Source organism: Dipodomys spectabilis, unplaced genomic scaffold (assembly GCF_019054845.1).
Source record: "Dipodomys spectabilis isolate Male_0828 unplaced genomic scaffold, ASM1905484v1 ptg000365l, whole genome shotgun sequence".
In the NCBI taxonomy this organism is placed as follows: domain Eukaryota; kingdom Metazoa; phylum Chordata; class Mammalia; order Rodentia; family Heteromyidae; genus Dipodomys; species Dipodomys spectabilis.
This window is the reverse complement of record NW_024871042.1, coordinates 5936071-5962017: the sequence shown is the minus strand read 5'-3', so window position 1 is coordinate 5962017 and position 25947 is coordinate 5936071. Positions and strand designations below refer to the sequence as shown.

Below are 25947 nucleotides of genomic sequence, written 5' to 3'. Positions count from 1 at the left end.
TCTTCATTTTTTATTTCAGGTGCTACATAAATATTATCCTTTTCTAACTGCACTACTCATGAAGGAAGTTGAGAAGCCATGATTTAGTCTGACAAGTGTTAAGAACCACTGATAGGTCTTCTCTTACTGCCCTCCCTCCCTCCATACCACCTTTCTTTTGGCAATATGCAGGTGACTGTGCCTTAATAACAAGCTTTCCTCTTGGTTCCTGGGGGTGCTGCCAGTTAGTGAGCTGTTTTGGATTGTTCACATTATATACACAGTATACTAGGTTATGAGGGAGAGGATTTTTTTTAGTTCTGTAAAAGCTTTAAACTGAAACCAAAGCTAGACTAGCAGACCTGGCTTATCTTAGCCAGTGAATTCATTTTAATGAGGGGAATGTATTTTCCAAGATTCCATATCTTTTGCCTTTTGATATTGATTATGTATGTAGATAACATTGGATGAAATGACTGAGAGGAATTTTGTCTTTAACTCCTCTTATTATAAATGGCCTTTTTTGATTTTAGGAAAAGTGCCTAACTATTCTTGACTAAATCTTCTAAGGGCATAGAAATGTTTAATCATTTTAAAGAACACCTGAGTCGGGCTGGGAAGGTGGCTCAGTGGTAGAGTGCTTGCCTTGCATGTATGAGGCCCTGGGTTCGATTCCTTACTACCACATAAGCAGAAAAAGCCAGAAGTGGCACTGTGGCTCAAGTAGTAGAGTGCAAGCCTTGAGCTAAAGAGCTGAGGAACAGTGCCCAGGCCTAGAGTTCAGTCCCTACAACCAACACCCCCCCCAAGAAAAACCCAAAACACCTGAGTAATGTGGGGTTTATGTAGTAGAGTATGTTTGAAAATACTTGATACCATTTACAAAATGGTCATATTTTGAACTGTTAAGATATTATTTCATTACATGTAATAGTAGTTAATATTTTTTAAAATGTAGGGTATGAATTTTAATCATAACAGAATTTCATTTCAGTATATGTTAATTTGAGTATAAATATCCATGTATTCTTTTTCATGTGTTTTCCTTAGGCTGCAAGCTTGGAGTGGAAGAATAAGGAGAACCAGGATACTGGGTTTAAGTTTCTTTTTACACTGTTTCGAAAATATTATCTTCCCCATTTGTTTCCATCTTTTACTAAGTTAACAAATATCTACAAACCTGTACTTGGTAAGTACACATTTGGACTGTGTAGATACTCACAGGAAAGCTATGCAGTCACTTTCAGAGTAATCTTATTTAGAGAAAAATAACTTTAACTTTGTATTGAATAGTAATGTTACTATTGTAAGAGGTTTAAATTTTTCTAATAAGTTATTTAAATTATGTGGCCCAACTAAGGTATATTTTACCTCATAGCAATAAGGGGGAACCCTGGCTTCTATACTTCGAAATAATTTATGAAGTTTTGGGTATAGTTATATTAGCCATCTTTTAATGGAAAAAGCTGTTTTATATCTCCAGGCTTTTCCCATGGGTGGTGTATGATAAGCCCACACCTAGCTCACTGAGGAGGCAGGCCAGCCCAGGGCACAAAGTTGCCCACAGTATGTGTGTTCTTTCATACTTGGTCTTTTACATAGCAGATAGTATTGAGAGTTAATTATGGAGGGAAGATATTTGTGTGATTGGACAAGCAAGGGACAGCAAGCCCCAGAGAGCTAAGAAATATAAAGTAATGTCTAACTTGGCTCTGAAAGTTTTACTTCTATAAAAAAATGAGGCTCAGATAAAATCCAGAAGTAGAGCTTCAGGTCAAGTTGTAGAGTGCTAAGCTTAAGCAAAATTGCTCAGCAACAGCATCCAGGCCCTGAGTTGAAGTCCTTGGTCCAGCACCACCAACAAAAAAATGAGGACCCAGTACAGTGACTCATACCAATAAATCTCAGCCAAGTGGTTGTCAGAGATAGGTAGATCTTGGTTTGAGACCAGCCTTAGCAAAAAGTTAGCAAGACCCTGTCTCAGAATAAGCCAGCCATGGTGATTCATGCCTGCAGTTCCATCTATATAAGAGACAGTGGTAGGAAGGTCATGGTCCAAGGTCAGCCCCAGGGAAAATAAGATTCCATCTGAAAAATAACTAAAGCAAAAAAGGGTTGAGAATGTGGCTCAAGTGGTGGAGCACATGTCTAGAAAGTCTGAAGTCTTGAGTTCAAGCCCCAGTACTATCCAAAAACAAAATAAAAGAAAAAGAAAGAAACAAGGAGCCAGCTGTGGTGGTACATGCCTGTAATCCCAGAACTTAGAAGCTTGAGACAGCAGGATTGCAAGTGCAACACCAACCAGCTGCATACTGAGTTACAAGTCCATTTGGCCTACATAGCAAGAGCCTGTTTCAAAAAAACAACAACAGACAAAGTGAATGAATATTCACATCAATCCCTCTTCACCTCCTCAGGTGCTAATAAAGTAAACTTTAAAATTGTAAAAACAAATAAAACCAAAACACTCTACCTAACCAACAAACAGAAGAAACAAAGGTTTACAGATCAGAAGCATCCCTCAGAGTGGTGAGGGGAGATGAATCTCCCTCTTAAAACAGTTAAGATGACTGATCAAAAACAGCTTGGGGGGACTTGGCAGGTGGAGGTGGGCTGTCACAGGAGCCACCTCATAGCAATGAAGGCCTTGCAGGGCTCACGGCAGTGGTGCTTCAGTGATGGCAGTGGAGGAGGTAAAGGACCTGTGACTAGGAGTTACCTCCTAGCCTGGTACCATGATCCAAGGTCCCCCTTGGAGGGGAGATTAAGGAGCCCAAAGTAAAGAGCTATGGTGGAGGTTGTACATCGACTTGACTTCATCTTTTGCAAAAAAACTGCTTATCAAGAAGTGTTCAAACCATAGAACATTAGTCTAAGAATAAGCTGTGTGAGCTCTATGTCAAGGTCATATTCCTACATCCAGTAGACTGGAAGAAGGCTGAAGAACAGCTGTGGAGAAAGGTATAGTATGAAGTTATCCGGCTTATCAAGACTAATAAAAAACACATCCACAACAGGAGCACGTTGGAATGTGCCTACAGAAAATACCTGGTCACTGATATTGGCTTCCACCAGCAGCTCCATCTCTATATCCAGCCCTACTATCAGTTTGAACTGCAGTGCTGCACTGACTGGTCCCATTTCACTGACCCCCTCATAGGAGCAGAGAATAGCTCAGGGCAATGAATCTGAGTGCAGAGCTATAGGTGAGACTTTGGCAAGGGATGCCTCAGCTTCTCCTCTCAGACTGGAAGCATAGTAGGACTGGGGTGTGGATCTTGGTTCTTCTGCTCTCCCCATAGCTTCCAGGGCTGTGCTCAAAGAACCAGGCTTCCTGCCTCTGTCCTTGAAGACATCATGTTTTGTCAAAACCTGAGGGCATTGTGGTTATTGCACCCACAATTCCTGGCAGAGATTGAGATGCAGGCATCACTTAAAGACCCCCCAAGCTAAAACAAAACAAAACAATAACAAATCCAAAAACAGCCATGGAGGGAAAAGATCACAAGAGACTTTATTCCATCTGAGGATGTGCTCAACTAATTCAGCTTTCTTTGCTATGTATACATGTACACACATACATACAGGCAAGGAGGATGGTAGATGAAGCTTGTTATATTTTGAAAGATAAGAAGTACTAACTTTTAGAGATACATGGATGTGTATTTTATTAGTTTTATATAGAGAGTCTGAATTTATATGTACTATATATGTATATATACTATAGTCACTATAAAAACTGTTCACTGTTAATGGGTTAGAAGTTATTTATTGAAAACTTTATTGCCTCAGGCAGATATTCCAGTTGTACTAAAATTAATGAAGATAGAAAATTGATAATTTTTTTATATCGTGGAATTCAAAAAATGTTAAAGGAACTATCTTCTTTGGAAATAAAAACATTGGATATCTCAAAGATGATGTGACTTTCTGGATTTAGACATAAAGTGGAATATGTTGATTCTGTTTTCTTGGATTCTTCTAAGAAAAGGATATAAAACTAAAGTCAGTGGACTTAAATTAATGAAGTATTAGATATTAAAATGCCTAAAATGATTTTCAGAAGTTTATATGCACTTTTATATTTGAGGCAGCCATAAAATAAGATTGTTAGATGTAATATATATGAAAAGATCTTCACTATTATAGTCTTAAGATTTGTCAAAATTGTGAAAAAGAATTATTGACCTAGTTTCTCCATAGCTGTTTACTGCAGTTGTGTGTAAACAGTGGCTGCAGCTTTTGTTTGGCCAGTTTGCAAAGCAAAATTGGAAAGGCCTTCTAAAAGATGCTATTACTGTATCTATTTGTGGATCTTCATTCTTAGTTTCTACTTAAACTACCAAATATATGTTAATTTAAGTGAAAACTGAAACATGTATAGAGATTATGCTATGTTAAGAGTCATCTAATTAATGTTCTTATTTTCTACCAGATGTTCCACATTTGAGACCAAAGCCAGTGTACATCACTACTACTCGAGATAATGAAACCACATACAGTACAAAAATTCCATATATGGCAGCTCGTGTTGTTTTCATTAAGTGGATTGTAACTTTCTTTTTGGAAAAAAAGTACCTAACTGCAACACATAACACTAAAAATGGAGTTGATGTATTGCCTAAAATCATCCAGGTATGCCATTCGTCATCTTTTAAATCTCTTAGCCTTGAAGAGTAAGACACACCAAGATGTAACCAAAGGCATTGATTATGAGAGCTATGAGTCTGTAAGTTTTTAGTTTATTGGCTTAATGTGTGTAATGTTGAGGTGTCAGAGGGAGCCTCATGTATTAAGAATTGCCATAACAAGGCAGTCTTGGGCAGGGGAGGAGTTATAAGAAGATGGCACAGATGGGCAGTCTCCTTTTGCTTTCATTCTCACTTCTTTGCTCAAGTGCTGGAGATCTCTGAGCATAAGCACAGGGTCCTATCTTTCCTTCACCAGTCACCAGCACTGGAAGGCCCTCAGGAAATATTCACATAGGTGGCCCAGAGAAAGGCTCATGCTGCCAGCTCCCCTCTTGGGGAAGAGAGTGCATCAGCAGCTCAGAATTTTCAGGATTGTTTTACTATGATGTGGACCCTAGAAGAGTAAACCGTTTCTGCTCAAGGCCTTCAGAAAAGAGTTTTCTCTCTTGGCCTTGCTCAAATACATAAATAAAGGGACCTTTGCAGTAGGTTACATTGCTTAGAGACTGTGTATTTGGTAAAACATTGTTACATGTGGAGATCAAGACCTGCTACTTCACTGGGAGGTTTGTGGTTCAGGGTGCTTTTTTTTTTGTTTCTTGTCCCCAAGAATTGGGACAAGAAGAATGATATACTTATTGCAGATTTGCTGATAGCCTGGAGGTTCAGGTAGTATATCCTATCCCTGAGCTAGCAGAACATACAAACCCAGAAGCCAGACCAGTTGGCTTGCATGCTTGAAGGTCATTAGAGCCTTAGAGTCATTGGATACAGGAATAGTAAACAGAGTCTAGAACATATTGTTCTATTGAAGACAGCTTATTAAGAACTTTCCAAAATAGTCTGAGGGAGATAGAGTTCTAATAAGAATAAAAAAATTTTGCTGAAAGTTTTTTTAAGAACTTAAATTTTATAGTATAAAATTTTTATAGATAAAATGGAAGTGATAGCAACCACTACTGAGAACAAAATTGTGTTCTGTGGAAACATCCTACAACTCTGAGTCAAAATTCAGTCAGAAATCAGAAATTAATAAGACCTGAAGGCAGGTTCAGGTCTGTCTTAAAAATGTTTAGATAAATGAGTAAAAGAATGAATAACAATAAGTGAGCAAATAATAACAAGAAAAGTTTACCTGGGCTGAAAAAAAAGACATGTATGTCTCAGAATGAAAGGGCTTTTGAGTGCCGGGAAAAATGAATGAAATAAGACCTATACCTTGATGACTATGTTGTGGAGAAATTGTTACTATCATCCACAGTGGGATGTGTTTGTTTACTATTGCCAGTGTAACACACCCCCACAAATTGAAAGATTTGAGGCAGGCAAACTTACTGATTTATATTTCTGGAGGTAAAAACCCAGGTCCATGAGCATATCAAGGTTTTGAGAGGTCCGGGTTTCTTTTGTGGCGCTCAGGAAGATTTTTGTTTCCTTGCCCTGTCGTTCCACTTCATTCCTTGGCTCATGTCCTCGTATCACATCATTTTCTCGTCCTGTTTCCATTGTCAACTAATTCCAATCCCCAATCCTCTTGCTTTCCTCTTATAAGGATTTTTCAATTACAGACATAATTTGGACTGTCTCCTCATCTCCACATCCTTAATCACCATTGGCTGAGTCCCTTTTGCCATGTTACGTTACATCTATGATGTAGTTACAAACTTGGGGAACTGAGATGGACATCTCTGGGGAAGGTCTTTATTTGGGGCCTATCTTGGTTGTTTCTTGTATTCCCTTTTCTGCCCCAGAGTAGTATGTTTCCCATCTCATCTCATGTATGTCTACTGCACTTTTCATTCATGTAAGTGAAAAAGCCACAGTTTTTTTTGGTAATTATTAATACAGACTACATAACTTAAAGGTTCACTATATATGTCCTGGCATGCATATATTTTGCATGCATCATGCTTTGATGATGTCTATCAACATTTCTTCTTCTACCTCTCCCTTATCTTCATTCCACCAGCCACTTTTGTAATCTATAATACCTCCTCTTTCACATTTAAGTAATCCTTTTCTTTCTTTTTTCCTTTTTTTTTAAAAAATCAGTTTATGGGGCTTGAACTCAGGGTCTGGGTGCTATCCGTGAGCTCTTTTGCTCAAGGCTAGTGCTCTACCACTTGAGCACCACTTCCGGTTTTCTGGTGGTGTATTGGAGTTAAGAGTCTCACTGACTTTCCTGCCTGGGCTAGCTCTGAACCGCAATCCTCAGATCTCAGCCTCCTGAGTAGCTAGAATTACAGGCATGAGCCACCGATGCCCGGCTTGTTTTCTTATTTATTAATTAGTTTTAGTTTCTACATTGGTATCTGGTTTATTTCACTTAATATGATGTCCTCTAGTCTTATCCATTTTTCTACAGATGATAAATTTTATTCTTTATGGATGAATAATATCATCGAGTATGTATACCATGTTTTCTTTATCCATTTACCTATTGATAGGCACCTAGACTTATTCCATACCTTGTCTATTGTGAATAGTGCTGTGATAAACATAAACATGCAGGTGTTTCTTGTGTTCTGACTTCATTTCCTTTACTCCCAAGTAGTATAGCAAAATCATATAGTAGCTCTATTTTTAGGGATTTTTCTATTCATTTTTTATTGTTATGAAGGTAATGTACAGTTATATAAGGCAGGTAATGAGTACCTTTCTTTTTAGACAGTGTCACCTTTTCCACCACTCTCCCAGTTTTTCCCTCCCAACCCCACCTACAAGTTTTATAGTCCATTTTCAGCATAGTTTCTAGTGAGTACCACTGCTGCATTTGTTCACCCTTTGTCTCTCCATTTCTGTGCCCTCCTTACCTTCCCAAAGACAGATAAATGAACAAACATGACATAAATTTAAAAAAAACAACAAAGAAAAAACTCTTGTTTCCATTTTCTGGAGTTCATTTCGATAAATATAAGAACCCTCATGCTGTTTTCTATAGTGGCTATATAGTTAACATTTCTATCAGCAGCATTAAGGGCTCTTTTTTTTTCTCCACATCCTTGCCAGCGCTTCTTTTATTTTTTTTAAATTTTTTATTATGAAAATACTGTACAGAGGAGTTACAACTACATGGGAAAGATAATGAGTACCTTTCTTATCAAGCATTGTTGCTTCCTCCTTTGTTTCCCCTTCCTATCCCTTCCCATATCCCGCCCCCCCCTCCTCCCATATTCCCCCCTTCCTCCCACCTCCCACCAAAGTTGTAAAATTTGTTTTTCGACATAACAATTTGTACATCTCAGGACCCACCTGTATCCCTATTTAAACCATTAGTTTTTTCCCTTCCCCTCCACAAATTATACCAACATCAAATACAGTGAAAGCAGGGGTTATATCATGATGGAGGGACATACAAAGCAACAAAGAAATCATCTTATAAATATGTTAGGAACAATTGCATGAAAATAAAAAAAAAAAACATTTGAATACTTATCTTGGGGTTCATTTCACCTAGCATCAGCATATCTGACCTTTTCTGCTTGTCTCAGACATATACTAGTTAATGCAAATAAGGGAAACCATGGGGCCTATGTTTCTTTGGGCCTGGCTTACTTCACTTAGTATAATTTTTTCCAAGTCTTTCCATTTCCTGACAAATGGGGCAATGTCATTCTTTCTGATGGAGGCATAGAATTCCATTGTGTGTGTGTGTGTGTGTGTGTGTGTGTGTGTGTGTGTGTGTGTGTGTGTGTGTGTGTGTGTGTGTGTGTGTGTGTGTGTGTGTGTGTACACACCACATTTTCTTGATCCATTCATCTACTGAGGGCACCTGGGTTGGTTCCATATCTTAGCTATGGTAAATAATGCTGCAATAAACATAGTTGTGCTGGTAGCTTTAGTGTGGTCTTGTTTGTGATCATTTGGGTAAATGCCCAAAAGTGAGATTGCTGGGTCATAGGGAAGCTCTATGTGGAGTCTTTTGAGGAACCTCCATACTACTTTCCAAAGTGGTTGAACAAGTTTACACTCCCACCAACAATGCAGTAAGGTTCTCTTCTGTCCACATCCCCTCCAGCATCTGTTGTTATTAGAATTCTTGATTCTAGCCATTCTAACTGGGATGAGGTGGTATCTCAATGTTGTTTTGATTTGCATTTATTTTATCTTGCCAGCATTTCTTTCTTTTGTTTTTGATAATAGCTATTTTAACTAGGGTGAGATGGAATTTCATTGTTATTTTGATTTGCATTTTCCTGATAACTAAAATTATTGAGCATTTTTTCATATATTCATTGTCCATTTGTCTCCTCTTCCTTCCCCTTTTCTTCCTCCTCCTCCTCCTCTTCCTCCTCCTTCTGTTCCTCCTCCTCCTCCTCCTCCTCCTCCTCTTCCTCCTCCTCTTGTTCCTCCTTCTCTTCCTCTCTTTCACCAAGGATTTAAACTCAGGGCTTCACAGGATCTTGCTTTTTGGACAGTAGGACTTGAGGGGCTTGAGATAAGACTGTTCTGGAAGCTTGATCCTCCTGATTAAGATACCTTAAGTGGAATGACAGGCAGTCACCAATATACCCAACTAATGATTGAGATGAGGGTCTCTGGAACTTTTTGCCTAGGCTGGCCTTCAATTGTGAATCTCCTCCTGAGTAACTAGGATTAAATTTCTTCTTTTGAGATAAGTGCTTATTTAGATCACTTGCCTATTTTTAATTTGTTTTTATGTTATGCCTTTTAGTCCTTTATATATTCTGATATGCTGTTGAATGAGTAGCTAGCAAAGATTTTTCCCATTATATAGGTTATCTCTTTATTATTTTTTTCCTTTGATGTGTAAGAGCATTTGAATTTCATGTTATTTCTTGAAAAAGGAACAGATTAAACCTGGAATATTTGATTGCTGAGTATATTTGTCACCTCAAAATTTTGTTTAGAATTTAAATTCTAAATTACTTTCCAAATTGGGTGATCACAAACCTCTTTTCAAAGACTTTCCTCACAGACTTTCCATTTTCATGGGACTCTTGTAACCTTTAAAAATATTTAAACTACTGTTTGAAAATAGGGCTCATTTTTGGTCACTTTTTTGTTAAAGGTCATCATATATGAAGTGCTGTTTCCAAAGCTGAAATTACTTCCTTCTCTTGATCTAACACAAATGACTTTGACAGTACATTTTACCAGAAAGGAAAAAATTAGTGGACCTAGCTTACTATGAAGGGATTTCCTTTTCAGTGTTGTGTTAGTAATCTTTCTCTTACTATGACAAAATACTTGAGTCAATTTAAAAGAAGGAAATGTTTATTTTGGCTCATGATTTAGAAGGTTGTGGTCCATGGTTGTTTGGTCTTGTTGCTTTGGCAAGGGAGAACATCATGGCAAGAAGACCCACATGAGGCCTGTTTTCATGATGGCCAGGAAGCAAAGAGACAGTCAGAAAAGGGTCAGGGTCTAAATATCTTCTTCAAAGGCATGTTCTCAATAACCTATCCTCCTAACTGTAGGCTCTGTTACCTAAAAATTCCACAGCCTCCCAATGTTCCTCAGGCTGGGACCAAGCCTTCAATACATAGGTCTTTGGGGGATACTTGAGATCCAGACAGTACCAAGTGACATCATTCATGGTAAAATGAAAATACAGTCACTTGTACATGCCATATTATGGTGTAGCAAAAGCAGCTTCCCTTTTAACTCTGTAGTTCTTGGTACATAATTTCAGCTAAAAATAGTTTTAGTGAAGTATTATTCCTAAGAAATTCTTTTTTAATTTTTTAGACAAGATTTTGCTATGTGGTTCACACTAGCCCCAAATTTGTGATCCTCCTGCCTCAGTCTCCCAAGTGCTAGGATTATAGGTGTCAATTATTGTACATGGCTAAAATTTACTTTTAGATATGACAGAAGGACTGGTAATTTTTGTTGATGTTTGGTGCTTGTCCTGGAGCCTAAACTCAAGACCTGGGCACTGTCTCTGAGCTTTTTTGCTTGAGGCTAGTGCTCTAACGCTAGAGACACAGCTCTACTTCCAGCCTTTTGGTAGTTAATTGGAGATAAGAGTTTCACAGACTTTCCTGCCTAGATTGGCTTTGAATTATGATCTCTCAGCCTCCTGAGTGGCTAGGATTACAGGCATAAGCCACTGGCATACAGAAAGTACTGATAATTTTTTAAAATCAAAAATGCAAACAGGCGATTTTAGCATTTTAGCAGCAGCTAGTTTTTGTCACTTTTATATATTAGTTAGACATTGCAATGCAAGGAAGTTCAGGGACTGAAAAAGGAAGTTTGAGATGGCAGAACAATATTTATTTATAGCACTATTTAATTGCATCAATAAAATATCATTTTTACTAATTTTTAGCCAGCCTTTAATTAATGACCTATGAGCTGTGCCTGTGTGGACAAGACAAAGCCAAGGAAAGCATTTTATGTTTTGACATGATGAGAAATCCCTTTATGATATTGTTATGTTCTATTTGGTAAAGCTTATTTTCAAATGACTTAATGCCTTTAAACTTAATATATGTATGTATAAAACTATATCTATCTATCTATCTATTTATCTATGTTGTTAGTTATATTTCTGTGTCATAAAGCTACCTCAAAATTTAGTAACCTAAAACAGCCCTTTTTCATATTGAATTTATATATATATTTTCATATTATATCATTTCATATTCACTTTTTTTGCCAGTCCTGGGGCTTGAACTATGGACCAGGGCACTGTCCCTGAGCTCCTTTTACCCAAGACTAACATTCTATCACTTGAGCCACAGTGCCGCTTACAGCTTTTTCTGTGATTAATTGGAGATGAACCTCATAGACTTTCTTGCTCAGGATGGCTTCAAACTACAATCCTCAGCTCTCAGCCTCCTGAGTAGCTAGGATTACAGGTGTGTGCCCCTGGCACCCGGCTTTGTGCTTCACTTTGGGGTGCTAGGAATTAGGTCAGGATTTGGTTGGGACATTTGTATGTGCTTTCTGTTGTATTGACCAGGGTCACTGGGTGGCAGCCTTCAGCTGGCAGCTGGTTGGTTGGTCTTGAGGATCTGAAATGCCCTCATTCATATACCTGTTACTTCAGAAGCCTGAACCCAGCTGAAACATTTTTCCATGCTGTCTCACTACTGGAGTAGTTGGACTTGTGCTGGTGCATGGAGCGCCAAGAGCATACTGTTTCAAGAGATAAGAAATTTTAACTTCAGCCTCTTGGGCCTGGAACTAATAATGTCCACCTGTAGCTTTGACTCATATGAGGTATTCTAGTGTGGTTGCTATAAGAAGTCTCCTGAATTTTCACATCTCCGTGATCATAAAGTAAATGCTGAAGTGTAGAGAGTAGAGTGATAATAATGCTCATGTATTTATTTACATTTTAATTTATTCTATGAGCTTACTAATGCAAATGAAATTTTTAGATGATAATATTTCATGGCCCTCTTCCTTGAAATAACTTAGTACTTTTCCAGTTAAAACAACTTAGGATGGATTATTTGGTTAATTAGAAAGTTGATTAAGTACACGTTCTAGATCCTAAGTTTATAAAAAAAATTGCTTGTTTTTTCAGCTTGTGTTCTGTTCAAGTTGTGAGAGATGGAGTACTTTGGGGCTAGGGTGGATGAACATAAACACTTGATTTAATCCACAACACTAGATTGCCCCACAAAATCCAAAATGCAAAGCATAAAGCAACAAATTCTGCCAAATGCTCTTGGGTGGGAATGTGGGTCTCTCAGAAGTATAATGACTGTCTTCTAGACTGTTGGTGGTGCAGTGCAAGAGAAAGCACCGGAGCTGGATGGTAGTGGGCCTACAGAACAGGACAGAGGCCATTCTAACAGTAGCACCTTGTCTGACCGAAGACTCAGCAACTCCAGCCTTTGTAGCATTGAAGAAGAGCATCGAACAGTGTATGAAATGGTACAGCAGATCCTTTTGTCAACACGAGGTTACGTGAATTTTGTCAATGAAGTATTTCGACAGGTTAGTGTGTGTGTGTGTGTGTGTGTGTGTGTGTGTTACAAACTTACAAAACTGAAGAGACTGAAGAGATTTTTTTATGTTCCTCTGTGCATTAGTTAGCTTTCCATTATTTTTTACAAATACCTGACCTAAATCACCTTAAAAAGGGGAAAGTACTCAGCTGCTGATGGCTCATGCCTCTAATCCTACCTACTCAGGAATCTAAGATTTGAAGATCGCAATTGAAATCCAGCAGGGCAGATAAATCTGAGAGACTCTTATTTCTGTTAACCAGTAAAAGCTTGAAGTGGAGTTGTGGCTTGAGTGGTACAATGCTAGCCTTGTATGAATAAGCCAAACATGAATGCAAAACTTGAATCCAAGCCCTAGTATCAGCACCAAAAAAAAAAAAAAAAGGAGGAAAGTTCTATTTTGGATCACCATTTCTGAGGTTTTAGAGGTTTTGGCTTCTGAGTGATTGGCTTTATTGCTTCAGCCTTCGGTTCATAATAAATCATATGAGGGACAGGTATGAAAAATTAAAGGAAGACGATGAGATCCAGAGTTTTACAATCCCTTTTGAGGGCAGACCATAATGATTTATAATCCATTAGGCTTGACTTCTTAATGTTTCTGCCATCTCCCAGTAGTGCCAAACTAGAGCAGGCCATTCTTGAGTACCCTACAATGAGTCTAGAATGAAGAGGTTGATACTGTTCTCATGTCTTGCTAATTTTTTGTCTAGGCTCAAGTATCTGGGATTACAAGTTATGACTCTCTGTGCCTAGTTTTCTTTTTTGGGGGGGAGGGGTCTGGTCGTGGGGCCTGAACTCTGGGCCTGGGCGCTGTCCCTCAGCTCTTCAGCTCAAGGCTAGCACTCTACCACTTGTGCCACAGCACCACCTCCAGCTTTTTTCTTTTTTCTCATGTGGTGCTGAGGAATCGAACCCAAGGCCTCATGCATGCAAGGCACGCGCTCTACCACTAAGCCACCTTCCCAGCCCGCCTAGTTTTCTTTTAAATTCTTATGTATGGTTTTAGGATTTTTACAACATTAAATCAAAAGTTGTGTAGAAATATGTAATGGAATTTTTTTTTTGGTTGGTCATGGAGCTTGAACTCTGGGCCTGGGCGTTGTTCCTCAGTGCTTCAGCTGAAGGTGAGCACTCTACAACTTGAGCCACAATTCCACTTCCAGTTTTCTGGTGGTTTATTGGAGATAAGAGTCTCATAGACTTTCCTGCCTGGGCTGCTTTGAACCTTGATCCTCAGATCTCAGCCTCCTGAGTAGCTAGGATTACAGGCGTGAGCCACTGGCGCCCGGCTATAATGGAGTTTTTAATCATAAAAGTTCCAACTGATGAATGGCCAGAAAAAAAGGAAAATACACATCATGGAATATTTTCAGCCATAGAGAAAAAAGAAGTTATGTTTGAGGAAAGTAGAACTGGAAATCATGTAGGTAAGCCCATTAACCAAACAATAGATTTACATGTCCTATGTAGTAGCTAAAATAAAGAAAAATGACAATTAAGAGAAGAGGAAAAGAACCATCATGAGCATGAGTATACAGGTATCTTTAGTGTATGTTGTCCATAATTCCTTCTAGATTATTCTCCGTATCTTAGCCTCCTGAGAAGCTTGGGTCATAGGAATCACTTTAGATTAAACTCATTGAAAATTTCTGAGTACAGTAAAAGTGTCATGGTTGTGAAAAATTTATGTACTCAAAATATTTGTTAGATGTTTTCGGGGATATTATAATATATAAATAAAATAATATTCTACTAATTATTTTAAAAGTTCCTATAAATGTACACAATGCTATAAATAGTGGCTCTTGTTTACATTTTAGTGGCTATATTTAATGGTATTTGATAAATGTTGAAGTAGTTTATATAGAAGGAAGGAAGGAGGATAAAAGGTAGGAAGGAAGACAAGGAAAAGAAAAAAATAACCCATATCTCTGACTTGTAGCTGTTGTCAACATCTATAGTGTAACCACTCTTACTATGCCTGATTAAGCCACCAGCATGCCTGTCTCTGATCCCATAATTGTAAAGTAGACATAGATAATTACCACTAGCTGTCACAGTATACTTTATAACCTGTTTCTGATTCCCTGGGAAAAGTTCCAAGTTGTACAGTTAAGACTGTTTTATATAGACAATTAAAAAACCAGTGTAGAGTTGGGTACTGGTGGCTTATGCCTGTAATCCTAGCTACTCAGGAGATTGAGATCTGAGGATTGTGGCCTGAAGACAGTCAAGGCAGAAATGTCAGTGAGATTCTTATCTTCAATTAGCCACCAAGAAGCTGAAAGTGGTGCTATGACTCAAGTGGTAGAGTGCCAACCTTGAACACAAAAGTTCAGGGACAGCTCCCAGGTCTTGAGTTCAAGCCCAAGCTTGCAAACAACAACAAGAACAAGCAAACAAATGAACAAAAATCCCTGTTTAGGTATGATTTGATTTGTAGAAAAATTATCTAGTATAGGAGTTATTTTTAAACTGCACTGTTTGTCTGGCCCCTTCTTCAGATGAGTGGTATACACTTAGACATGTGGCCTTGTGTAGTGTATGTAGAAGCTGTATGTTTTGTCTTTCGTGTGGTACTTGTGTGGAATTAAGTGAATTTTTCTTCTTTTCAGGCATTCCTGTTGCCTTCCTGTGAGATAGCCGTAACAAGAAAAGTAGTTCAGGTATACAGAAAGTGGATTCTTCAGGACAAACCTGTATTCATGGAAGAACCAGATAAAAAAGATGTTGCTGAAGATAATACTGAAAAATTAGGATTTTCAGAAACTGATAGCAAAGAGGTAATTTTTTTCACTTGTATTCTGAGTTGGGAACAGAATGTGCCTGCTCAAACAAGGGCACCCTTAGTGGCAAGTAGGCCCATAGATCTCTTTTGAACTAACCTCAGAGTTGCTGAGTTTTGTGAGGAGGAGCTGCTTCAGAGGGCTGTCTCCGCTCTGGTCTCACTTGGCAGTCATCTCTTAATTCTGAGGTCAGAGGCATGTGCATATGTAGATTTATTAGTTTCTGTGGCAGAAGAATTGTTTAATTAGCCATCACATTCTCATGGTTCTCTGAGACTAAAACAGTCACTGTCTTCTCCTTAACTTCTTTAAGTAAATAGCATTTTTTGTGTGTGTATGTGCTGCTCCTGGGCTTGAACTCAGGGCCTGAGTGCTCCAAATTAGCCCACTACTACTTGGGCCACAGCTCTACTTTTGGCTTTGTGGTGGTTAACTGAAGATTAAGAGTCTCATAGACTTTCCTGCCCAGGCTGGCTTTGATCATGAGCTTCAGATCTCAGCCTCCAGAGTAGCTAGGATTACAGCAATGAGTCGTCCGTGGCCAGATAAGTAAAATGCTATCTATGTAATAGCATTTTGAAAAATGAAATTTTGACTATTTGGCAAACTTTTTTTTTTTTTTTGGGGGGGTCTGGTCTTGGGGCCTGAACTCTGGGCCTGAGTGGTGTCACTCAACTCTTCAGCTCAAGGCTAGCGCTCTACCAATGAGCCACAGTTTGGCAAACTTTTTTTCTGCAGTACCTTTCAGAATCAGTTCGGTGTTAAAATTTTCAAAAGGGCTATTCAAATAAACAGCAAGTGTTTTCTGGGCTGATAACAGTGCTGAGTGCTGTTCTCTTGGAAGGGGTATGTTAGTTAAAGCTATAGGTTGGATAAACCTAAAATAACAATACAGCTCCCTCCTAAAATACAAAAGAAACATATCTGTATTCCTAATGAGCTATTTTGAAGTTATTTAAAATGTTTAAACTTCTTATCTACAAGCATTTTACTTTACAATATTGGTATTCCATAATGTTGATTTTTTCAATATTGGTAAAATAATTTTAACAACTAGTCATGAGGTCAAAATGAACAAATATTCCATGTACTTGGAAGCAAGTATTTGGAATTCAAGTGTTTTAGAAGCTTGCATTTTATGCTCACAAGGCATTGAATAAACATAACTCCTTCAGCACATGCTAAGTACTAAACATGCTTTTGTACTGGAAGTAGAGAGGTGAGCAAACAGAAAATATTTACCCCTCTGAAATCTATTTTCTTGTGAATTTTGTTGAGTGTAAAGAATTGAATGTGGAAACATGCCTCTTTCTTCTGTTAATGGATTGTTATCTTTGAAAGGTCTCATTGGAAAGTTCTGGTCATAAACGATCTTCTAGTTGGGGACGCACATACTCTTTCACGAGTGCCATGAGCAGAGGGTGTGTGACAGAGGAGGATAATACAAATGTGAAAGCTGGGGCCCAGGCTACACTGCAGGTATGTTGCCAGTCAGGTTACCAGAAAACTTCCTGCACCAAGATGAAGTCACGTGAATGTCATTTCAATTAGGGTGATATTTTTAACTATCAGATAGCAAACACCTCTTAAATTCTTAAGGTTTTTCTTAATTGCTATCTAAAGTTTGTAAAGATTTTTTTGGCGGGGGGGGTCTGGTCGTGGGGCCTGAACTCTGGGCCTGGGCGCTGTCCCTCAGCTCTTCAGCTCAAGGCTAGCGCTCTACCACTTGAGCCACAGCGCCACTTCTGGCTTTTTTTCTTTTTGCTTATGTGGTGCTGAGGAATCGAACCCAGGGCCTCATGCATGCAAGGCAAGCGCTCTACCACTGAACCACCTTCCCAGCCCCTTGTAAAGATTTTTTAAGGTAAAAGAAAACATAATGTAAAGATTTTTTAAGGTGGGCTGGGAAGGTGGCTCAGTGGTAGAGCGCTTGCCTTGCATGCACGAGGCCCTGGGTTCGATTCCTCAGCACCACATAAGCAAAAAGAAAAAAGCCGGAAGTGGCGCTGTAGCTCAAGTGGTAGAGCACTAGCCTTGAGCTGAAGAGCTGAGGGACAGAGCCCAGGCCCAGAGTTCAGGCCCACGACCGGACCCCCCCCCCCCAAAAAAAAAAAAAGAAGGAAAGAAAAAAATAGATTTTTTTAAGGTAAAAGAAGATGCAAGAATTGCTAGAATATTTTTAAAAGGATTATTATACAGAGAATGTGAAGTGTCTCAATTTTAAATCCTAACAATATCTTCCAAACACAGGTGAGTAGTTACTTGGACTCTAATTTACAAGACAAGTTCTTTTAAATATTTATCTGGATGAATTCAAAATAGAGCTTATATCATTTGGGAACTTTGGAAGAAACATCTTTGGTCATTCCTTACCCTCCTCATATCTCAGGATTTTGTTTTAAAAATAGGAATTGAGGAATTACTTCTCAGCCATATGTTACTTAAAAGATGTTAGGATATAAGAAAAACTACAGGGTGCCTTTCAGTTACTTTATTTCCTGGCCCCTAAACACTCTATCTCATCTATATCCAAATTTATAGTTGTGGCTAATGAAGCTTCCCACATAGAGCCCTAGAGTCTAGGTAAGCATGAAAATACTATACATGTTATTCACTTCTCAGTGAGTGCTTTTGTCTCCCCCTCTTCTTTCTCTCTCTGTCTCTGCCTCTCCTCTGTCTCTCTGTCTCTCTGTCTGTCTCGGTCCTTTTTTTTTTTTTTTTGCCAGTCCTGGGCACTGTCCCTGAGCCTCTTTTGCTCAAGGCTAGTACTCTATCACTTGAGCCACAGCATTGTATCTGGCTTTTTCTGTTTATGTGGTATTGAGGAATCAAACCCAGAGCTTCATGCATGCTAGGCAAGAATTCTACCACTAAGCCACATTTCCAGCCCATTATCTGTCTCTTGATAGGACTAATTATCATGTATCCTTTTTGTTTTCAAGTTTAATTAGTTATTTAATATGAAATACCCATACATTTTCTCCTTTCCTTTTCATTAAGAATCAGCAAGTAATTTTAAATTAATCTTAAAAAAAAACCACCAAGAGGAGTCCTGGCAAAAAGTTTGAAAGACTCCATCTCCACCAATAAGCTGGTGGGAGGCATAATGATTCATGTGCCTGTCAATCCTCTACTTAGAAGGTACAGTCTGAGGCCAGTTCTAGGCAAAAATGCAAGGTATTACCTGAAAAACTAAAGAAAAAAGGCTGGGAGTATTGTTCAATTAGTGGAGTCTCTGTCTGTCAAATTATCTATATTATACATGCATTATTACACATATATATTTATATATTACATATCTGTATCTGTATCTATATACATTTATATAGAGATTATATATTTCATATATATTAGAGAGAGATTAGTGTCTGTCTCTCTGTGTGTGTGTGTGTGCGTGCGTGCGCGCGCGTGCGCACGTGTGCACGCATTTGTACACACATGCCTGCTGGTTCTAATAACTTTGGTGCAGCTCAGAAGTATACCTGTGTCCTAAGCATAGAAAACTTGGAGGAGTCCTACCCTTCATGTCTCTGTAGTTCCTCCCTTTGTGTGGATTGCTATTGCCATATGTCAATCATATTTTTCCACTGGTATATTCTTGCACATAGTGAATAGTGAACTTGGAATCCAAAAGTATGGGACAGAGCCCAAAATAGATGATTAAATTTTTTTGTAATCTGCTTTGGTCTTAAGAATTCACTTAGATTTTATAATCCTGCTGCATAATATATTTCTCCTAAAAAAATCATGTTCTAGGAAAATGTATAGTATGGATCATGTGGCTTTGTCTGTTTATGAACATACCACTGCATACCTACTTTGGGTGGCCAGCTGCCCAAGAGAGGGATCTATATACAGAAAGATTCAGTCATATAGTTCTGTTATCTGGTCATATTCCTTCTTTTGCCCTTCCTTCATCCCAAGCTCTTTCATTCAGGCACAATGATCCTATCTTTTATTCTCCCTTTGCCCTTGTTGAAGAGACATTGAAAAGAAGTTTTCACTTGTGCTTCGTGGCAGAAGTTGCCCTACATATATGTAATAGTAATCACTCTCCCTATGAAAAGGCCTTTCATGTATCTATATAAGTAATATGGACAGGTTAACTAAGTATAAGTATCATTAGCACATGTTGTTTCTACTAGCTATACTGAACAGAATCTGTGAAATAATATACAGAAGACTCATTGTTAGAAGGAAATTAATACCATTTATCTTTAGGCAAAATTTGCTTTAATGTATATGGTTAATTGTATTTTCTAATGTTGACTTTAAGGTCTTTCTTACAAATGCTGCAAACGTCTTTTTGCTGGAACCATGTGCTGAAGTTCCCATGCTCTTGAAAGAACAAGTTGATGCTTGTAAAGCTGTTTTGATTATTTTTAGGCGCATGATAATGGAACTTACAATGAATAAAAAGACATGGTAAGTTTCTTTCAAATTCATTAATATTGTATAACATATGTTTTTGTTTTTTAACATAATTAAAATGTTATGGTTTCCATTTATTTAATGACTTTATGAAGCTGACAATAGGACAATAACCAGTCTTTTATAAAAACTTCTGAGAATTTTGGAAAAAGGTAAGAACCTAATAAGCAAATGAACCATCAGGTTCATTTATTTTCTTATTGTTTTAATAAATGTTCCTGAACTAAGAATAATCATATTACTTAGTAGTAATTTTTTCCATTTTACACATTAAATGTAGTTTGTGAACAGGCACGATGGTGTTTTATACTATCATTTTTTATAAGCTACAGAGAATTTGTTAATTGCCTACAAATGCTATAAACTGATTTTTGTTGCTTCAACTTGACGTTTTAAATTCACTTTGGAATAGCTAGATTTTAAGTAATGAATTATTGAAATATCTAATTTAAAATTCAATTAATAATAGAGTTTCCTCACTGAAGTATAAAGTTTTCTCTCAGTCTCTGTCTCTCTTTCTTTTTTCTTCCACATTTTAAGGTAAAGAATATGTTAGATATTTTCCTGAGCTCTTCTCCAGTAATGTTACCATAAGTCCTATCTTGTGAGGTATTTGCAGCATTCTCTGTCACTTTCCCTTCTTTATTGATCCCTTTGTATTCTAGAAGACTTACCTTCTCACTTCTGTCTTACAAATGCTTCTCACAGCTTCCCTACGCATGTACACACACACACACACACACACACACACACACACACACACACACACACACACACACACACACACACACACACACACACACACACACACACACACACACACACACACACACACACAGCTTAGGGCTTCTACTCTCAGTCCCTCAGATTACTGAAGTCCTGTGTTGATGACATCCTGCACTGAAAATATTCCTATCATCATGCCTATCTTCTGAGTGTCCTCAAATCAGCACAATAGATACTTTGTAAAGGTTGTTCATGGGCATGTTCCCAGATCTTAGGCACCTTTGATTTTTCTTGCTCTTCTGTGCTTCAAGAATCCATAGACAGTATATAGAACAAGTTATTGATAGTGTTGGAACAAGATACAGATAACAAATAGAAGAGATTGTAAGAAGTTACAGAAACTGATAACCTTCACACTAAAAATTTAAATGAGATCAGCTATAAAGATGGCTTTAAATGCCCAGAGGTATTAGGAGAAGGTTAATGAGATACATCATTATAAATTAAGGGAAAATAATGTCCTGCTATGCAGAGAGAATTGTAAAAAGAACTATAGTTTAAAAATCTCTTACTCTGATCTGGATTAGATTACTCTGTCCTATTCTTGATTTTATTACTAAAAAGCAACAAGGCCAAAGAGAAAGTTAGTAATGATGAACAAATGACTGAAGTATAAAACTTCACACCAGAGCAATTCCTCTCAAATTAAAAATCCTTTCCTATATGCAGAAGGTAATGTATTTTTGATTCCCACATAATCTAGGGCAACAAAAATTGAGAAGATACTCTGATATGAGAAATACAGTTTAGCTGTGTGAAAGAAAAATGCCCGTTTTATTCTTCTAAAACACTGATTTTTTAAACTAGCAGTGTTACATATTCTTCATAGCATTTCATGTTCCTCAAAGACTTTACAAGTATCTCTCTTTGTAAGAGACTCTGAAAATGTTGGCACATTGTGACTAAGATTCTGTGACTCCAGTTTTAACAACTGTGTACTTAAGTGCAATCAGGAGCTTCCAGACATATGCACATTGCTCATTTATGCCCAGCTATGACCTTCCCAAACCCCATCTGCCTATAAGAAGTCTGGAACTCAGTCATGCTATAGTATTGACTGCATGTGTCCCTCGGGAAGTATCTGTTTCATCCTACCTGTTGGGGAAGAGAAAGGTATATTGGTAGAATGGTTGTAGTTTATTTTGATAACATATATAATGTTGTATAATTGGCATTTAGTAATCAATGTTGTTCCTAAGAGGATTTCCTGTACTTATAAATTGAAGTTCTTTGGAAATGTGATCATTAATATGAGCTTTTATTTTGGGTGGCCTAGGGAACAGATGTTGCAAATACTACTCAGGATAACAGAAGCTGTCATGCAGAAGCCAAAGGATAAACAAATAAAGGACTTGTTTGCCCAGAGCTTGGCAGGGTTACTATTTAGGGTAAGTCATTTTTATTAAAACACTGCAAATACAAGAAATGAATCAGACTTTTGTATACAGCAAATCAGTTTTAATCATTGAGAATTTTTGAGTAATATTAACTTTATATTTTTAGAAATTAGCCTTCTTAGTTTTGTCCTATAGTTTGTGACCTATTATTTACATTTAGTGTTGCTTTAACCCATACAATCACAAACAAAGCTACACTACAGCTACTGGCACTCATATATTCATCTCAATATTATTTACCATAATTAAGATATGGAACCAACCCAGATGCCCTCCACAAATGAATGGATCAAGAAAATATGGCATTCTGTGCTTCCATCAGAAAGAATGACATCGCTCCATTTGTAAGGAAATGGAAAGATTTGGAAAAAAATCATATTAAGTGAAGTAGCCAGACCCAAAGAAATGCCTGTTCCATAGTTTCCCTCATTTGTAATAATTAGTATATGTCTAGGAGGGTCCTAGCAGAGGATCACACTAGCTCAATATCTATGTACAAATGACCATAAAAAATGTTGCTAATTGGGAAGTGGCGCTGTAGCTCAAGTGGTAGAGCGCTCGCCTTGAGCTGAAGAGCTGAGGGACAGCGCCCAGGCCCAGAGTTCAAGCCCCATGACCGACAAAAAAAAAAAAAATCTTGTACTCAAAAATGTTGCTAATTGAAATAAACTCCAAGATACCCTGCATATTGTATATATGTTTAAGGAAAAGGGAATAACAAAATGTTGAGACAAAGGACAAAATTTGAATTAGTGCAACAGCAATACTCAGAAGACACCATGTTGGAAATGAACTTTATAATTTGTGGGGAGAGAAGAGTTAAGGGGAGGGAAAGTGGGAGAAAACAAGGGAAGAGGTAACAATGTTCGAAAAGAAATGTGCTTATTACCTTCTTGTGTAGCTGTAACCTCTCTGTACATCATGCTTACAATAAAATAAAATTGAAAAAAAAAGAGGTCTTGATATAGAAGGGAGCCAGAGGGAGTTGGCAATGTGTGGAAGGTGAAACTTAGGGAAGTGTGTTGGCTTATTAGTGTGATGGTCCAGTGAGAAAGGACAGGATGGTATGAGGGAGAGGGAGGAGAATTGTTAGATGGAAATCTCAAATATGGAGGAGGGGTTGATGACCCTTTGTGTGAGTGTAGAGCTCCAGGAGATGCTTGTGCTGCCTGCAACTGTCATGGAGGTAGAAATGGCATAGGACTCTTAATGAAAGCAATAGTGCCTATAGATAGATAGATAGATAGATAGATAGATAGATAGATAGATAGATAGATAGATAGATAGATAGATATAATATAGATATAGATATAGATGTGTGTATATGTAAATATATGGGTATATAGAATTTGTAAGAGAGAATAGCATAGATGGGCTCTGGAAATATGCACAGCTGGTTGGGTCTAACATTAAATTTTTGCCTGGTGAGACATAAGCTGAAGTGATGATTACCCTAAAAGAAGTTTTGGAAGATAGATACTAATTAAGAACATTAGTAGAGTACCGATAAGACAGGTAGGTAAAGGTGACAAAAAGAGAAATATTTCTTTACAAAGAGTTTTGTGTTTGTTTGTTTGTTTGCCAGTTCTGGGGCTTGAACTCACGGCCTGGGCACTGTCCCTGAGCTTTTGCTCTAGGATAGCACTCTACAGCTTGAGCCACAGTGCTGCTTCTGATGAGAAATATTTCTTTGAAGCTGAATATTCTCATTTATATGTAAGAGAAGTCAACTATTCATATTGAATTTTAACATGTTAATGTGATTTCATGATCTTGGCTTCATGAAAAATATATGAGGCTACAGAAGTAATTGGCACATACTTTTGCCTCCTGAATAGTATCCCTTTCACTCTGATTGCCTTATCTAGTTTGTAGACATGTGGAGTGGGTCTATACAGGATTTTGCTATGTTGTCCATGCTGTCCTTGAATTTGTGATCCTCCTCCATCTCCTGAGAGCTGGGATTATAAGTATGGCCCACTATGCTTGTTCTTTACATTGTTTTTGCCATGTGTTCAACTTGGCCTTGCTCTTCCTTGGAGAGTGATACTGATCATTGCTTTGTTGCCTACATGGACAGATGGCCACTGTTCTGTTTATTGTCTTGGTGGAACCTCTTAATGTTGGCACCTATCCAGGCTCTCAGTACTGGGGGTGGGCTGCCAAGTGGACATGGCTAAAGTCAGGCTGAAAGGTACTTAGGCCTCATTACCACAAGTTGTCTGGGCCTACATTTACTGTGTGTGTTGGAATTAGAGAAGGAATTTGTTAGAGAATCAAGCAAAAGTCTATTTTGGAGCAATCTTTTCTGTATTTTTGTTTTGTTTTTTTAAGCAGGGAACTAGACTTTATTTATTGAGAAATCTTATCAAGGAAGCTTCAGGGATCCATGATAATTTATGATTTTGATTCCATTGTTAATATTTTGGAAATAAGTAGATAAAAATGTTGCTTACATTTAGGACTAACCACAGAATAGTGAAAGAAGGATTAACCTTTTTGTTTTTTGATTGATCCTGATTGTGATCCCAGATCTGGCAGTTTCTGAATATCTGGCCTTGAACATACCACTTCACCTTTCTTTCCTCTGATCTGCCATAATCAAGAGAGAACTCTCTTCCTGTAATTTAGGGTTGTCATGGGACACAGAGTGGGATTTACAATCATCTGTTGACTTCCCATGTCTTTGTGTGAGATCCTAGAGGGGGAATATGGCAGTGCTCTGAATAGAATGGGCAGGCTGTGAAGTGGGTACTATCTTGGTGCCACACTAGAGTTAAAAAGTGTTATCTAATTGTAATTTATTTGTCACATAGATAAAATGTCTGAAATGGCTAGGTACTTGATATTTTTATACAGGCATCTACTAAAGGGGACAAGAAGTTTTAAGTTGTCATTATCCTTTTAAATACAAGGGTACTTTTTTCCTTAGTGTGTATTTTTCTCTGCCAATAAATAATCTAGGTTAGAGAACTTTCTTCAAATAATGGTAGAATTTGACTCCATTTTACATATGTATCAGATAATGGTTATTGCTTTAATGATGTTTTAATCTATTGTCATTATTAATAAGAACTGAGGCTTTAAAGGTATGTCAGGAAACTCTGGTCTTGCTGTGGAGGAAGGAAGTGGTTGGTAAACAAATGTACATAAGACAGAGATTTATGAAGCAAAATATTCTTTTCGTACAGCTTATGTGCTAAGCTGTATCTGATTAAACATTCAGTGTCAGTGCTGGAGAAACGTTGAGGTGCCTTTATCTAAAAAGTCAAGTGACTTGCTGCAGGTCTTAAACTAAGTTAGTGTTACAACGTGAGCTGGGGCTCTCTTCTCCTGCTTTCTTTTTAGAAAAGGGCAATTGATTAAAAGGGTACCCTCTGTTGATGTCCAGAGGTGCCACATTTACCCCCCGCCCCACTCCAATTGTCCTTCATGACTTTGCTTTGTGCAAATGCTATGGTGAATTGTGCTGAGGATTCAGCAGATCTTCATATATCTTTGCAATACTGGGAAGAATGAATTTTATAAGCTACAGGAAGTTAACTTCTGATTTCATGTTTTATAAATCAGTCAATAAAATGAAGCCAAAACAAGACTCCCAAAACAGAGTGCTTTATTATACCAAGGCATCATTCTGATTTTGCTCTTGAAGCTGATGCCACAAACAAATGTGAGGCTGAGTCATGGTGAATTTACCAGTCTCCACTCTTTCCTCTTACTCTGCTAAGATTATATTTACTGATGTAATAATGTAATACATCAATATTTATAATTAAATAAGTATTTACTATTAGAGGAAGACTATTCATGTACTTTATGATAACACTAAGCTGCTTTTGAAAACAAGAGTGTAAAAATGAATAGACAGAACCTATTTTAGTCATAGTTAAAATACCTATTAAGTGATAATCAATATAATTATTATATTCTGGTACCAGGGATT

The 25947-nt window shown here is 37.7% G+C and overlaps 1 protein-coding gene across 2 annotated transcripts in view; it reads left to right on the top strand.

Annotated features, from left to right (window-relative positions):
- The window catches only part of Ralgapa2 (Ral GTPase activating protein catalytic subunit alpha 2), a 307510-nt gene that overhangs the window by 67745 nt on the left and 213818 nt on the right, over positions 1–25947 (top strand). The window contains exons 8-14 of one of the 2 annotated variants that reach the window (XM_042666417.1): positions 1030–1168; positions 4415–4614; positions 12366–12527; positions 15220–15387; positions 16732–16869; positions 19667–19815; positions 21884–21995. In XM_042666417.1, the coding sequence (XP_042522351.1) occupies positions 1030–1168; positions 4415–4614; positions 12366–12527; positions 15220–15387; positions 16732–16869; positions 19667–19815; positions 21884–21995 (1068 nt within the window). Of the gene's footprint in view, positions 1–1029; positions 1169–4414; positions 4615–12365; positions 12591–15219; positions 15388–16731; positions 16870–19666; positions 19816–21883; positions 21996–25947 lie in introns of both variants that reach the window. The other variant, XM_042666416.1, reaches the window with a different exon arrangement.